At 41.2% G+C, this 13,197-nt stretch overlaps 2 protein-coding genes across 2 annotated transcripts; both read right to left on the reverse strand.

The window, feature by feature from the left end:
* Positions 1 to 1,432: 1,432 nt before the first annotated feature.
* On the reverse strand, positions 1,433 to 6,617 carry mtx2 (metaxin 2). The gene is made up of 10 exons (XM_035663997.1): positions 6,442 to 6,617; positions 5,387 to 5,434; positions 5,246 to 5,292; positions 4,941 to 5,013; positions 4,489 to 4,565; positions 4,222 to 4,314; positions 4,079 to 4,117; positions 3,855 to 3,980; positions 3,639 to 3,715; positions 1,433 to 2,486 (listed from the first exon to the last, which is right to left on the reverse strand). The coding sequence occupies exons 1-10, from the start codon at positions 6,479 to 6,481 to the stop codon at positions 2,327 to 2,329; spliced, it is 780 nt and encodes a 259-aa protein (XP_035519890.1). The 5' UTR covers positions 6,482 to 6,617; the 3' UTR covers positions 1,433 to 2,326.
* A 2,408-nt stretch (positions 6,618 to 9,025) lies between these two features.
* Positions 9,026 to 11,586, reverse strand: LOC118329500 (homeobox protein Hox-D4b-like). Its single transcript, XM_035663717.1, has 2 exons — positions 11,108 to 11,586; positions 9,026 to 10,476 (listed from the first exon to the last, which is right to left on the reverse strand). The coding sequence occupies exons 1-2, from the start codon at positions 11,538 to 11,540 to the stop codon at positions 10,151 to 10,153; spliced, it is 759 nt and encodes a 252-aa protein (XP_035519610.1). The 5' UTR covers positions 11,541 to 11,586; the 3' UTR covers positions 9,026 to 10,150.
* Between the last annotated feature and the right edge of the window lie 1,611 nt (positions 11,587 to 13,197).

A 13,197-nucleotide genomic window follows, 5' to 3' on the forward strand; every position in this document is an offset into this window, starting at 1 on the left:
ACTTCAACAAAAACAAAATTGCAATTAATAAAAATATCTCAAAGCCATGACCACATGTTGAGCCTGGAATCTTCAGTGTTCAGATAGTCTGAGGCCCCAAAACAGTTGCCTGTTTTGCCCGGTTGGTAACCCAGCCTTGATAAAAGTAGAAGGTATATTAAAACAAGAAAGAACATGATAGACATTGCAGCTGTCTCTACTGAAAGCTGTGACAGTGTTGTAGTTACATGATAAAGACAACAGAAAGGTCAGAGAACCATCAGATGAGCTGTCACGGCTCTTGGCCTAAAGGCTTCCCTGCTTCCTGTGTTCTCTCCCTGCAGGGGTCTGCCCGGCTGCTGTCAGTCAACCAGTCTCTGCATCATACAGCATTCTCACAGTCCCCTAATATTGTAAATAACCTAGGTTTACATTACATTATTTTAGTTTTTAGAGGTCACAACTCCGCTGCGTTTCGACTTACGGCCTTCAGACTGTTTTCCCTTCTCTATGTACCATGGAGGAAGGTGAGGTAGTGCTGGAAATCCCTACTCTGCTCCTCATTTTTCCTTCTTGTGTGCTGGGCTGTGGACAGAGCTTACAGCTGTACGTAGGTTTTACAACGTCCCTTAACAGGAGAGTAGGTGAGTGGGTGAGCATGTTTTTATCTCTCTGGCTGGACTGTTCAGGATCTGTGTCAAATGGAGGCTCGAAAGAAGCGTTCATGCTTTGATTGTAAGGAACAAACACCAAAATACATTGTAGACAGTACCTTAGCAAGACTTCACATCGTGGTTTTGTTTTTGGACCTGAAATATGAACTATTGCTTAAGCATGTTTGTTTCTGTCTGTCTGTCTGTCTGTCTGTCTGTCTGGCTGTTGTCTGGCTGATGACCGCTAACTGTGCAGCTTTCGGCCATAGCAGGTCATCACTCATGATGTCACAGCTCCTGGAGGTTCAAAGGTTACAATCTGACCTCACAGGAAACCTGGAAGACAGACACTCACTATGTTTGTCACACACACACACTGCTCAACTGGAGAGCAATCAGAGGTGATCAGACATCACCATTGAGCTTGTCTGAGACCTGAAGGCAAACTAAAAATAGATTGTCATATGCTAAAGTTGTGATACTCTTTTCTTAATTAAACAGATTTTTTAATTTTGCTATTTTCTCACTTTCAGTAAAATTAAAACATTTTTCAGATGGTGTGAATGCAATGTTTCAGTGATGATTGTTTTTTAAATCACGGCTCCTTTTTAAGTGAAGGTTGGGGTTTCGGTGCATTCCTCTTCATTTATCAAAAAGCACAAAAACAAATACACAAAAGAGTCCAACACAGGGTGAAATCTGTCTCTTTCCAAAAAGTAGTTATGAATTCCAACATTAAAGACTGAACTTTCAAGCTTGAATCAAAGCTTTATGTGGAAAAAAGCAACAAAGAACTTGTGTTGTATTTAATGACTTTTATTATGCAGGCACTTTCAATTCACACAACGAAAACAAAGGTGGAAAAACTAAAGAATAATTCACATCCTCTTCATTATTATTATGTTCATGTTTTTTTGTACAGAAAAAAGGCAACACTGCATCACATTTCTTACACGCTCCTAAAGTTCCATGAAGGAAAAGAAAAATCAGCGTGAGAGTAGACAGCCTTCCTGTGTAACAGAGTGCAAACAATGAAAAATAAGAGCATATAAATAAGTCTACGCCTCTGAGTTGGGAAGTATCCACCCTGCTGAAGTGTTCTTGAGCCTGACACTGAATCCCTGTCAGTTCGCCATCAGTTAACTTCTGACCACCTTCTAGGATCTGTGAAGAGTTGCATTATTATCATCATCTTCTTGTTATACTTCAGTTCCCATAACACTGGAAAAGTATAGGCTCCATGGCCACATTTGGTGGCTTCCTGAAGCAGCTCAGCTAAAATAGTTACAGATCAGACTGACTAGCATTATTTATTTTGTGTTGAACTTGGGAAAAACCTTTTGTGGTGGTATACATGTGTTGTTAATACCCTTAAGAATGATCTTCCTGTGATTTTTTTTAGGGTACTTTAGTGTTACCCATACCTGAAATTATAGTAAAAACTCCTGGTAAATTCATCTATGTGAAGGGTACACATTTTAACCTTTAAAAGAACTGGCTCCACTGGAATCCTATCAGCAGCATGTAACAATGTACAAGCACGAAGCAAATGGGAGAAGAAAAGAAAAAACCACGAAGGGACAGGTATGTGAATATAAGCATTTTTTAGATTCTTAGTGCTACATAGAGGGAATGAGAGAGGGGAGGACAGAATGTACAAGATGAGATTATACAGAGAGGTTATTTTCCATCCTTCAGGAGCTCTTGTCTTCAAAGTAGGTCTGTTCGATGCGTCTGCAGAAGGACAGTAGGTTGCTGTAGCTCTTGATTCTCTCTGCCAGCTCTGTGCTGGTCAGTCTGGTTGTCAGTATAGTGAAGAGGTGACCAAATACCAACGCATCCAGTTCTGTAGGTCTGCAACACACACACACACACACACACACACACACACAGTTTGTTACTGCTGAACCACTGACAGTATATAATTACTGGTCAGAGCCTTCAGGTATGTGAAGTGAAGCCAGCTCCATAACTTCAGCAAACTGTTACCTGGTAAATCTGTGTCTCAATTGCTCGTTTCAAGTCTTCTTCCGTATAGCATGCTGTTCATTATGTAAATGATGGTCTCATTAAGAGTAAAATAGACAATAAAGAAGGATGTGCTTCAGGGTGTGGCTACCTTGGGTGTCCTTCCAGTGCAAACACACAAAACTCAAACAGTCAAACTAGGTCAAACTGATCAAATATGAATCAAGATTACGTTATTATATTTCTCTCATCAAATCTTTTCAGAAACATTTCTCTTGCGCCATATCCGTACTACAAGCAAGTATGTGACAAGGCAAGCTGCGCAGCTCAACTCGCAGTACATCACTACATGGTGAAAACCATAATGCCAAACTACAGGCAAAAAACAATACTCCATAAACCAATGGGTGATGTCACACTAGGTTTACACTTGTGCTGAACCACTCAAATGATCATTTTTAGATTTTTAGATGTGATCAAGTCTAAGTCTCATTTTTTGACCTGAGTGCCAAAGTGTAATTTTTAATCAACATACTGTAAATGTATCACATACAGTTTAAACCTGTACCAGTGATGCCCCATGGCCTCTCTGCTTATACTGGGAAACCTCCTTGTTTCTACCAATCATTTTATCCACATCTTCTACAGCTATAAATATTAGAAATTAGAAACAGAAAGCCATGACATTAACATTTTTCTGTAATGTACTGTACATCACAAAACTGTGGTTTTTATAATTTGTATAAAGGCATTTAGACATGCTGTATGTGAGAAGTTCCACTTAGGAAGGTTATTACAGTATTACACCACAAGGCGGTGCTAGAGAAAAGCTGGCAGAAGCTTCCAAACACTTATTTCCTTTTTGGCTTGGACCCCTTTAACATAGTGACAGAGCAGGACTCAGCATATTGCTCCAGTACTTAAGTATACCTCCTCACTATGCCTACCTACTGCTGTTTTGTTATTCAGCTGGACAGAGAAAAACACTGCCACGTATCAGTTAATTAGACACACACAAACACAGACACAGATACATACTGTTTATTAAAGAAGTACGGTTGTGTCCCCAGCCTCTGGGAGAGAGCCTGGCAGCATTGACTCACATCCTCATAAACCTGAAACACATGAGAGCACAGAAAGCTTTTAAATTATGTTTTTGTCGAGAATACAAAAACATATATAGTATCTGTGATAGCATGAAAACAACTAGAAAGCATGCCAAACATTAGACGGGTTCACTGGGTGCTTGCCAACCTGCTCCAGGGTTTTCCCTCCCCAGCCGATGGCATTCATCTTCCTGCGAACCTCCCACTGCTTCTGATAGGCGAGGATGTTACTGAGAGGCCACGAGTAAGGACTGCTGTACCTGGGACGTGAGATCTACACCAAAAACATACATTGGATTAAGCATAATAATAAAATAATACTAATAACTGCCAAACCTTTTTTTCTATTAATCCAGAGACGTGTATACACACCTCAGCAGCTGTAGCGTCATCACACCACTGGATGTACAACTGTAAAGAAGAGAGGAGATATTGATTACAGTTGTGTGTAAGTTATGTTGTTTGAGCTATGTGTGTTTTGTTACCCTGCAGTGAGTGTACGTGTGTGTGTGTACCTCAGCAGTGAGCAGCATGTTGTTGACCAGCTCCATATACGCTTTCATTTCAGCTCTCTGAATATCATCTAAGCCATCACTCAGAGAATGACCCTGAACACCCAAACACACAGAGCATATAAATGAATCTTATATTTCTGACAAATAAGGAGAATAAGAAAGTAAAGTGATTTCCTAACAAGTGATATGCCTAGAGAATTACGTCAATGACAACTTGAGGTGATAAAATCTCTTGATAATAACAACTTTGAGAGCTGTGTTACACACCTTAGCTTTGGTGAACTGCACGATCGGCCCCAGTTCTGACACCACCTGGTTTCCTACATGGATAAAGGGAATCTTACCTATGGAGAGACAACCAAAAAAATAGAAAGAGGGAAGCAGACCATTAAAAATCATTGCAGTCACTTTCGAAGGAGCAACACCAGCGCTTATAACCACAAAACTCAAAAGGTCATATCTAGTCTGAGACCTCATAATCTGAAAAAGAAGTAGTGCAATAGACCAGGCCACAAAGACTGACAAGTACATACAAGTTATAATATTGAATTTCCAATTAAAGATTGAATCTGAATAGCTGCCCATTTCTGAACTACCACAGAGATTGATATCTTTGCCGATGCATAATGTATGTTACTATTGTTACTATTGACTAATTTTTGCATAGCATGACAGCATGGCAAGAGTAAATCCACCTGTGCAGCAGCATGTGTACTGACCAGAAGGTGACATGTATTCAGCATTTGCTCTGTAAGCCACCTGCACTGGTAGACCACACATCCTGAGGTAGGTCTGTACGGGAGAGAAACAGGACAGCGTCAGTTAGCGCCGAAACAATTCACTGATAAGTGAAACAATTAATTAATAAGCAAATCAATCAACATAAAGTTGAAAACTGATGATCTCAACAAGTCATACATGTTCAGAGGTGTCGTCAGGCGGGCGGAAAAAAAACTACCCACACAAACTATGTTCACGCCTATGCTGATGTGTTTGCTGAGAACACACACAAAGAGAACTTCACCTGAACAGCAAGAGATGAGGCACAGTCCGACAGCAGAATCTGATCCTCTGTAAAGACAACACCACAATAATGTCAACAAATATATGCCTCTATAGAGAAAAATTCAGGTTGTGTCTCCATTTCAAACAAACACAGACTTACCCTTCAGCGGTTGGTACAAGGTTGCAGTTTCAGGCCAAGGCTCAGCAGCTGTCAATGTTAAAAACAGACACACAGGCAGACAGAGAGAGAGAGAGAGACGACCAAACTGTTATGTTGCTGGGGAATTTAACAGTTTATATTCTTCTATTTAATTGTGCAACACATTTATTCATTCATTCAAATTAAATAAATGGCATGTTAATTCAAATCTAACTGTACGCTGACAGACACACCCCATAGAGAGGCACAGACTCTGTACTGTATGTCCCCATGTTTAGTTTAACTTCATCGGACGAATGGTGAGTATGCAGTATGCACACCCATCAGAAGGCAGGTTAACTTCTCAGCACCTGTTCGGGACGTTTCACATCAATGCAGGGCGTGTATAAAGTAACAAAACAGGTCAATCCCATTCAACATATACAACCCATGTCAAGATCCAAGATGGCACATAACTTCTTCAGTCCCACAGCGCTCACTGCTGCCGCTGAAGGCCAGACGCGGTATTACAGCAGCCCGTGGCTCTACATTCATTGACTCGGTTGTAATACAGCTTCCAGCCACCAGAGGCAGCACTGCAGGCTGAGCGAGGATCTCACACTGGTGGTTGAATTTATTGTCATTTCATTATGGAGTAATGGGTGTTTTAGTATGTTGACACAAGGCTGTCACCGACGTCAACCCCCCCTGAACTGTCCCAGCATGAATTGGCTGTCCTCCCTTAGGTGTGTTATTCCAATGTTAATCCAATAAGCACATTTATTAGCGGTGTTTACCTAAAACGGGTGCTACACTTGGTTATCCAGAGGACTCACAGTGTGACAGTGCTGTATGAGAGCTAACATAACCGAGCAGAAAAGGTGGACAACGACGGCCATAGTTACATTTACAGTCGTATAATCCTGCTCCGCTAAACCACAATGGTCGCTTAAATGCAATTAACTAACATTCAGAAACGTCTACACGGCTGTACACGTTAGCTGATGTTAGCAGGCTGAAGCTATCTGAATACACAGTAACAGCAGCACCGGGGAAAGTCTACACCTTAACGTTACCTGCCATCTGCGACACGAAGGCCTCGGCCGCAAGAGACATCGTGTTGTTGTAATGTCCTTACTGCTCAATAATAATTCAAATGAGAGATAAGGTCACTTCCACTGCAGGCAAGTTTAAGGGCAAGGGCTTGTTCTGAAGTCACCGTATGGTCCGCCCACGATTAATGTCCCGGGGAGTACATTGTTTTGGTTTTTTAGTTCCCCTTTACGCTTGAGCTGGGAACAACTGTCTGCTGTAGTGTGGGATATCTAAACTCATGATATACTCGCTTATCTGTAGGTGTAGTGTTGTCTCTGCAGTCTGTGGTGTGGTGACAATGTTTACAGGGAGATACAATAACAGAAACACACAGTAATGGAGTTCAGAACAGTGCCACAGAAAATGATCGCCTTGTGTTTGTCATGCTTTTGAATCATATTTTTCCCACCATCTCAACAACTTAACATTTTAAAATTGTGTGAAAAGCAGTGTTGTTTGATGTTTTTGTTTGTTTGTTTTGCATATTTTTGTACTGGTACCTTTTATTTTCCCTCCCTGATACTAATTGAATTATGTCAATCAAGTCTGATGACATCACACATAGTCCTAATTCAGTAGAGTGTACAGCTACTCACAAATATTTCAAAGTCAAAGAGATCTGACCCAACTCTGAGAGATGGAGATTTTCTTATTTCATGCATTTCTCTTTCAGGCTGCAGTACATTGTGCAACCAGCCGGGGGCGTTCCTGCTTCACCACAGTCAGACTGCAGAAGGGCAGGTTGGTGTGATACACACTGGCAAACATGCATAACGTCCACCAAGTGCAAACACATGCATCTGGGGCATTACAAAATGTGATTGGAGATGTTTACAAATAATGGGACAATATTAGCTGTTTGGTGTAAATTATATGTAGAAATAAAGCCTGTTTTATCAATAATAAAGCTCTAGTCATATTTTCAGTTTTTTACGGTTTCTGTAGCATAAACCTTTAAAAATAGGCTATCACAAAATATATAATTAACTTAGTATATTTACAACGTGGGATCAGAGTAATACATGCCACGTTGTTTAGTGGTTTACCGAATTTCCCACAGCAGAGCAAAACAAGTAAAGTACCCATCAGTTCTCTTTGGCTACTGTCTCCAGTTACAGACACACAGAGCTTCACACGCGTTTCCTTTGTGGCTGAATATTTGGACTTTTGTTGGCCTGACTCGTCAGCAATGTGGTGGATCTCCAGCATCTAATAGATATTCCATGTTGGTGTATGTCAGTCCCTTTCCTGCACATTTAACCCCGTCTCGACCGGAAGCCACCAATTAATGCCTCTCATTTCCCTTACATCCCACACACACCCACACCCACACACACACACACACACACACTCAAAGAGAGAGGATTTCTTTCGCCTAAAAGCACCCTGCTCTGTGCGTAAACAATGCGTAAAGCGCATATGGAGACTAAATGGATACTACCTTTTAACCATACAGAGACGGGTGATTTTTGTGATGCAGTACGATTTATGTCTGCCATGGATAAAGGTCTCAGGTAATATTAAAGTCTGCGTAATCATATTTGACAACTTTACATTTCATAGGTAAACATACCTCGCGCTTTGAATATTTTAACGCAACAGCAGTTCCCTGATTCAACCCTGCCCCCCAACATCACGTCTTTTATACTACTACATCTCTGTCTTGGTTTAAGGCAGCAGTTAAAGCAAACTGTCGCTGCAGTGATTAAACGCTGAGGATCGCCGTTTATCCGCCGAATAATTCGGAGCACATTTTCACATTTTAAATCCTCCCACGGGGGGAAAATCCTCACATTTTAAAAAGCTTCCCAGTTGAGACCTCACGGACTAAATATCTATCTTGGCTCACCTCGAGGTGCTTGACGCCCCGTTGAATTATGACTGTAACAAAGATCGTGTATGGTACAGAGGATCGCTCTGGTAAAGTGTAAACTTTTCCCACGTGCATTGACAGTAAAAGGGAGACTCTTTGTTTGCAGAACGGTTGATTCTATATTTTAAGATAAAGATTATATTATATATATATATATATATATTATTTTTATTCATAAACCACGTTTGGAGTAATTTTACGCAATTTAAATCTTCACCGTCCCATCACCCCTTCATCTAGGGATTTTGATTAATAATTGTTTATATTGTGTAAATAAACCAGCGCCTTTTAAATCTGTTCCCGTTTTGTTGTTTACACACAAATATAGTAGGCTATAGGTAGCGATAATGCACCTTAATACAGGTTATCAGTGTTAAAGTTCAGTGTATAGTTAATTTGCCCAAAAAGAGAAAAACACAAAATAAAAGTTAAAGATGAATGGCAATAATATCTTTTGTCCACGATAATGGTGTAGTGAAAATCTGATTAAATAAATACGTTCACAACATACACAGATCGTTTGTGTGTGAGAGAGAGATAAGAAAATATTCTCAGTTTTGCTCTTTTGCATTTTGAAACATTTTTAATTTTTTACCATCTAAGTATTTTATCAAAACATTTCCACATATAAAATTCTTACAGAAGTTTTTCTTTTTTTCAAAGAGGAACACATACAAAAAAAGAACAGAGATGATGCTTGCTACAAAGAATAAAATATGCTTCTAAATAACGTAAATAAAAATAAGTACTGGCGTAGGCTACATAGTCAATAGCATATTAAACTGGAATCGAAGAGTGAACATATTCTTTGAAAATGCAACATTATGCTGTTTCAGAGAGGATAACCCTTTTTCACCCTCTCTGTGCTGAATCAAACAACAAACGTTTCAGAAAGTTCTGTTCTTTAAACCCTGTACCCCTGAGAAAATACGTTGGATTTACAGTCAGCGTCGTGCATCAAAAACATGTACCTCCAATTTGGCTGCTTTTAATTTACTCCCCGTGCGTACAAATGTATGACTTCTCCCCCAACTTATTGAAAAGTTCATTCACCTTTTGGAGATAAAAAAAATGTCTGCACAATATGGCTACTTATCCTACTAAATATGCATTGTTTTTGGATGTTCCTTTATGTACAAAATAAAAGCTAAAACATTATTTGTCCAACTATCCTGCAAGTCAGCCGCCGAGCATTTGGCGCTCCTGCTCTTCTGTTTAACCCATTTAAGCGCCAGGTTGTGGAAACAACATTTTGGTAATGTGCATATTCATAAGTTAGGCTATTTCATCTTTTAGGTAGCTATTATAAAAACCCTGTATTATGTTTACCCTGTAGAAATAAAACCCTGTTTTCTCCAAAAAAAAAGACCCAATCTCTCCTCGTTCACCATATGGGGAGAGTTTGGCAAAACTGCAACCAACAGGCACCATGCATTTGCGCCTTTAACATCGGATGTCTAAATATGAAACAATTCCCTAATTTCACCAGAGAGATGTCAGACCATCTACAACCTTGACGTTTACCTAAATATAAGACTCGAAGACATTCATTATTAATTAGATATCAGACTAAAAATGGATGCAACCTCTACAAAACAGAATGGTTTAAAAACACTTCAAAGTAAACGTTGAGGGGGGAAATGCATTAACGAGTTTATAAAGCCTCATTTAGGCCTACAGATGGGTAGGCTATGACACAGTTTGAATTGTTTCCGGACTGCAGTCACCCTGGATCCATTTAGCAACATGAGTTTTGGAGAGTGAAGGTGCTAACATGGCTGCCTCTGCCGGCCAGCCTCCGCTCCGCCGCTCTGTGTTCACACAGTTATCGCTGCCTTCACGCTGCTGTCGCTACTGCTGCTGCTGCTGCTGCTGTTGTTGTTGTTGTTGTCCGTTGCTTTCTTGTTTTTGCTCCTTCCTTTGGTGTTGGGCAGCTTGTTGTCTTTCTTCCAGCGCATGCGCCGGTTCTGGAACCACACCTTCACCTGCCGCTCGGACAGGCAAAGCGCGTGGGCCACCTCGACCCGCCGGCGGCGCGTGAGGTACCGGCTGAAGTGGAACTCCTTCTCGAGCTCCAGAACCTGCTGGCGCGTGTAGGCCGTCCTCAGCCGCTTGGGCTCCGGACCCACGTGGTTCGGGTTAACTGTAAACAATCAATAAATGACAAAGAAAGGCAGGTCGTTTATTTTGTGCTCCGATTCGGTTTTAGCCTGCTGCTTTTATTTTGTTAATCCGTTTTGTTACTTTGCTATTAGTATTGGTGTTGTAAGGAAATATGACACTAAATTAATAAACTTTTTTTGGACATTAGTGCTGTTGTTATCATGTGGCTTTTTAGCGATAACCTTTAATTTGTGGTTGACTGGGAACAGGTCCAAGAAACGATCTTTACTTTTAGCTTGCAGCTTTTTGTTCTGCCGGGCATTGCACACCGCAGACACACAATTTCTGGTGCATACACACACACACACACACACACACACACACGCACGCAAGCACGCTGTGGCAGGGCCATAAAACTTTATAGGGGTTGTAATTCTCCCTGACTCTCACCGAGATCATAAATAACTCACCAACAAAAAACGGTGCTCACAAATGGACAAAACACTAAGACAGAAAGACAGAAATAAAGAAAGAAAGAGAGAGAGAGTTCCCCTCGCAGAATAAACACATAAACATGGGAATTTAAACAGTCTTAACCGAAATGAAGGAATAATGAAATGGAGAGAGTGTGACTTAGAGATAGAGAGATGAGAATCTTCATGCTGTCTCACCATGAGCGATGTGCACTTTCTTCATCCACGGGTAGACAACAATAGGCGGCTTGTCTTTTCCCTGGCAGGCCGTTTTCCTCTGCACCTGAGCGGGTTTTGCACAGGTCATCCAGGCCTGGCACTGCAGGTCACCCACGGGGAACCTCTCCTTACCGGGCGCGTCTGTCTCTCTGTAGCCGGGGAAGGGCACACCTTGGTGCTGCGAGTGGTCCTCTCCATCCTCCCGGTGGTGCGCCTGCAAAGAGTGTTGATAGCCGGTTTGTTGTGGTGTGTATGGAGGCGGAGGGGGCTGCACGGGATAGCCCCCTCCATAACTACCACTGTCCTGGGGGTTGTTATAATACCCCCCTTGGTCACTAAAATTACTGTAATCTTCTTCACAAGGCGGGAACTGCGGCTCAGCATATTTACAGCTCACCACGTAGGACTCCATGATTGATTTATAGCGAGGCTGGTAGGAGAATACTAATTTTTCTTTCTCTCCCCTCTCTCTGTCTCTTTTTCCCCCTCTGGCATCAAGCCATCCTGCGGCTGTCAAATAGACGGACGGCCGCGCGGGCCACGTGACCCTGTGGCCAGCCAATGAGAGGCGGCACTTCGGGTTGTTTATGTCAGACGTAATGGGATAATTTGAAGGGGGAAAAAATGTTCATTATAGGACTAATGAAGTTTTGCCGGCGTGGAAAATGGTTAAGAATAGACGTTTGTGGACTGATAAATAACCTTAAGAATCCTAAAGACCACTGCCACAAGGAGTCTAATTATCACTAAAAATGAATTGGATGTACTTTAGTAGATATGTATAATAGTTTTTGAGATAATTCCTGTCTGTCTCTTATCTATCTATTTATCTATCTTTTTCATAATGCCGCTGCATGAATAAAGACATGGTTGGTGTATTATTATTTAGGGCAAAAACAGACCACAAAGAGACAAAAACAATGTTAAAATGCACATTATAATGTTCTATGCCATCAGGTCATATTGAAAATTGCCGTGATTATAATCTAAACTCAAATCCTTTCACTGGCAGGCCTGACAAACAGATGTGCACAATAAAAAAATCTATAAAACTGTGGCACATCATAAATATATTCAGGCAGGATCTAAATGAGACACTGTAGATTGCGGCTCAGGGCCATGTTTTTAATCTTTTCAGTCGTCCAGAACCAGGTTTAGTATTGCCATTAGCCACCATTCCCAATGCCTGCTACGTTGCCACTGGCCGGCTGGTAGCTTGGTAAACAAACTGGCTGCTTGTTTACCAACTTTGGCAGGCTGATCCAGCTGCCCATTATTCTGCCCTCAAAACCAGGTGGCGACAAAAAGTGAAAAAAAGTGGATTTACCAACTGCTGTAAAACAGATCAAATGTTTCAGAATAACATACAAAGGCTGTTTCAACCACCATGAAGCCATCAGTAACAACGTTTAAAACAGTTCAGTCAGCGTTCTCTCTGAACGAATCATTCATTTTGATATCACGGTTATTGCAATTCTATTTAAACTCACAGACTTTTTCCAGAAGTAAAGCATGTATGCCATACCCTCAATAAAAGAGCCGCGGACTCACTGAAAGAGCTAAGTCACCACCAAGGTCACATACACTAATTAGAATGATGATTGCAGGCCTGAGCAGATATGATGTAGCTATGATGGAGAGTGTACAAGCGCATCAATACATGGGCCGAAACTGCTTTTCACACCACTCCACCCTGCATTGAGCTGGTTGTTTATCAACAATTCTTTCATTGGTTTAGCCTTGTTACACCGATTGCCAGTATATGGACAAACATTTTAGGTTTCTTTCCAGAGGCGCAGACCCCGCCTCCTGGCCTATTTCGTTCTGGTAAATCACTCTCCAACTGGTGCTACAAGATAGATTTCCGCAACCCAGTATCCACCGTTGTCCACATTACACTGGTTTGGGGCTGCCAGGTCTTCTTTAGGGCAAACAGTCTTGCTTACTTACGTAATCACACGTTACGTATGAGAATTTAATGTGGTCGTGCTTTAATGAGTTATTGAGTCAAAATGCTACATTACTACAGCAACTATTAAGGTTTCAATAAAATACACAATTGATTCATT

Source organism: Morone saxatilis, unplaced genomic scaffold (assembly GCF_004916995.1).
Source record: "Morone saxatilis isolate NCDOM2014 unplaced genomic scaffold, NCSU_SB_2.0 Contig19, whole genome shotgun sequence".
In the NCBI taxonomy this organism is placed as follows: domain Eukaryota; kingdom Metazoa; phylum Chordata; class Actinopteri; family Moronidae; genus Morone; species Morone saxatilis.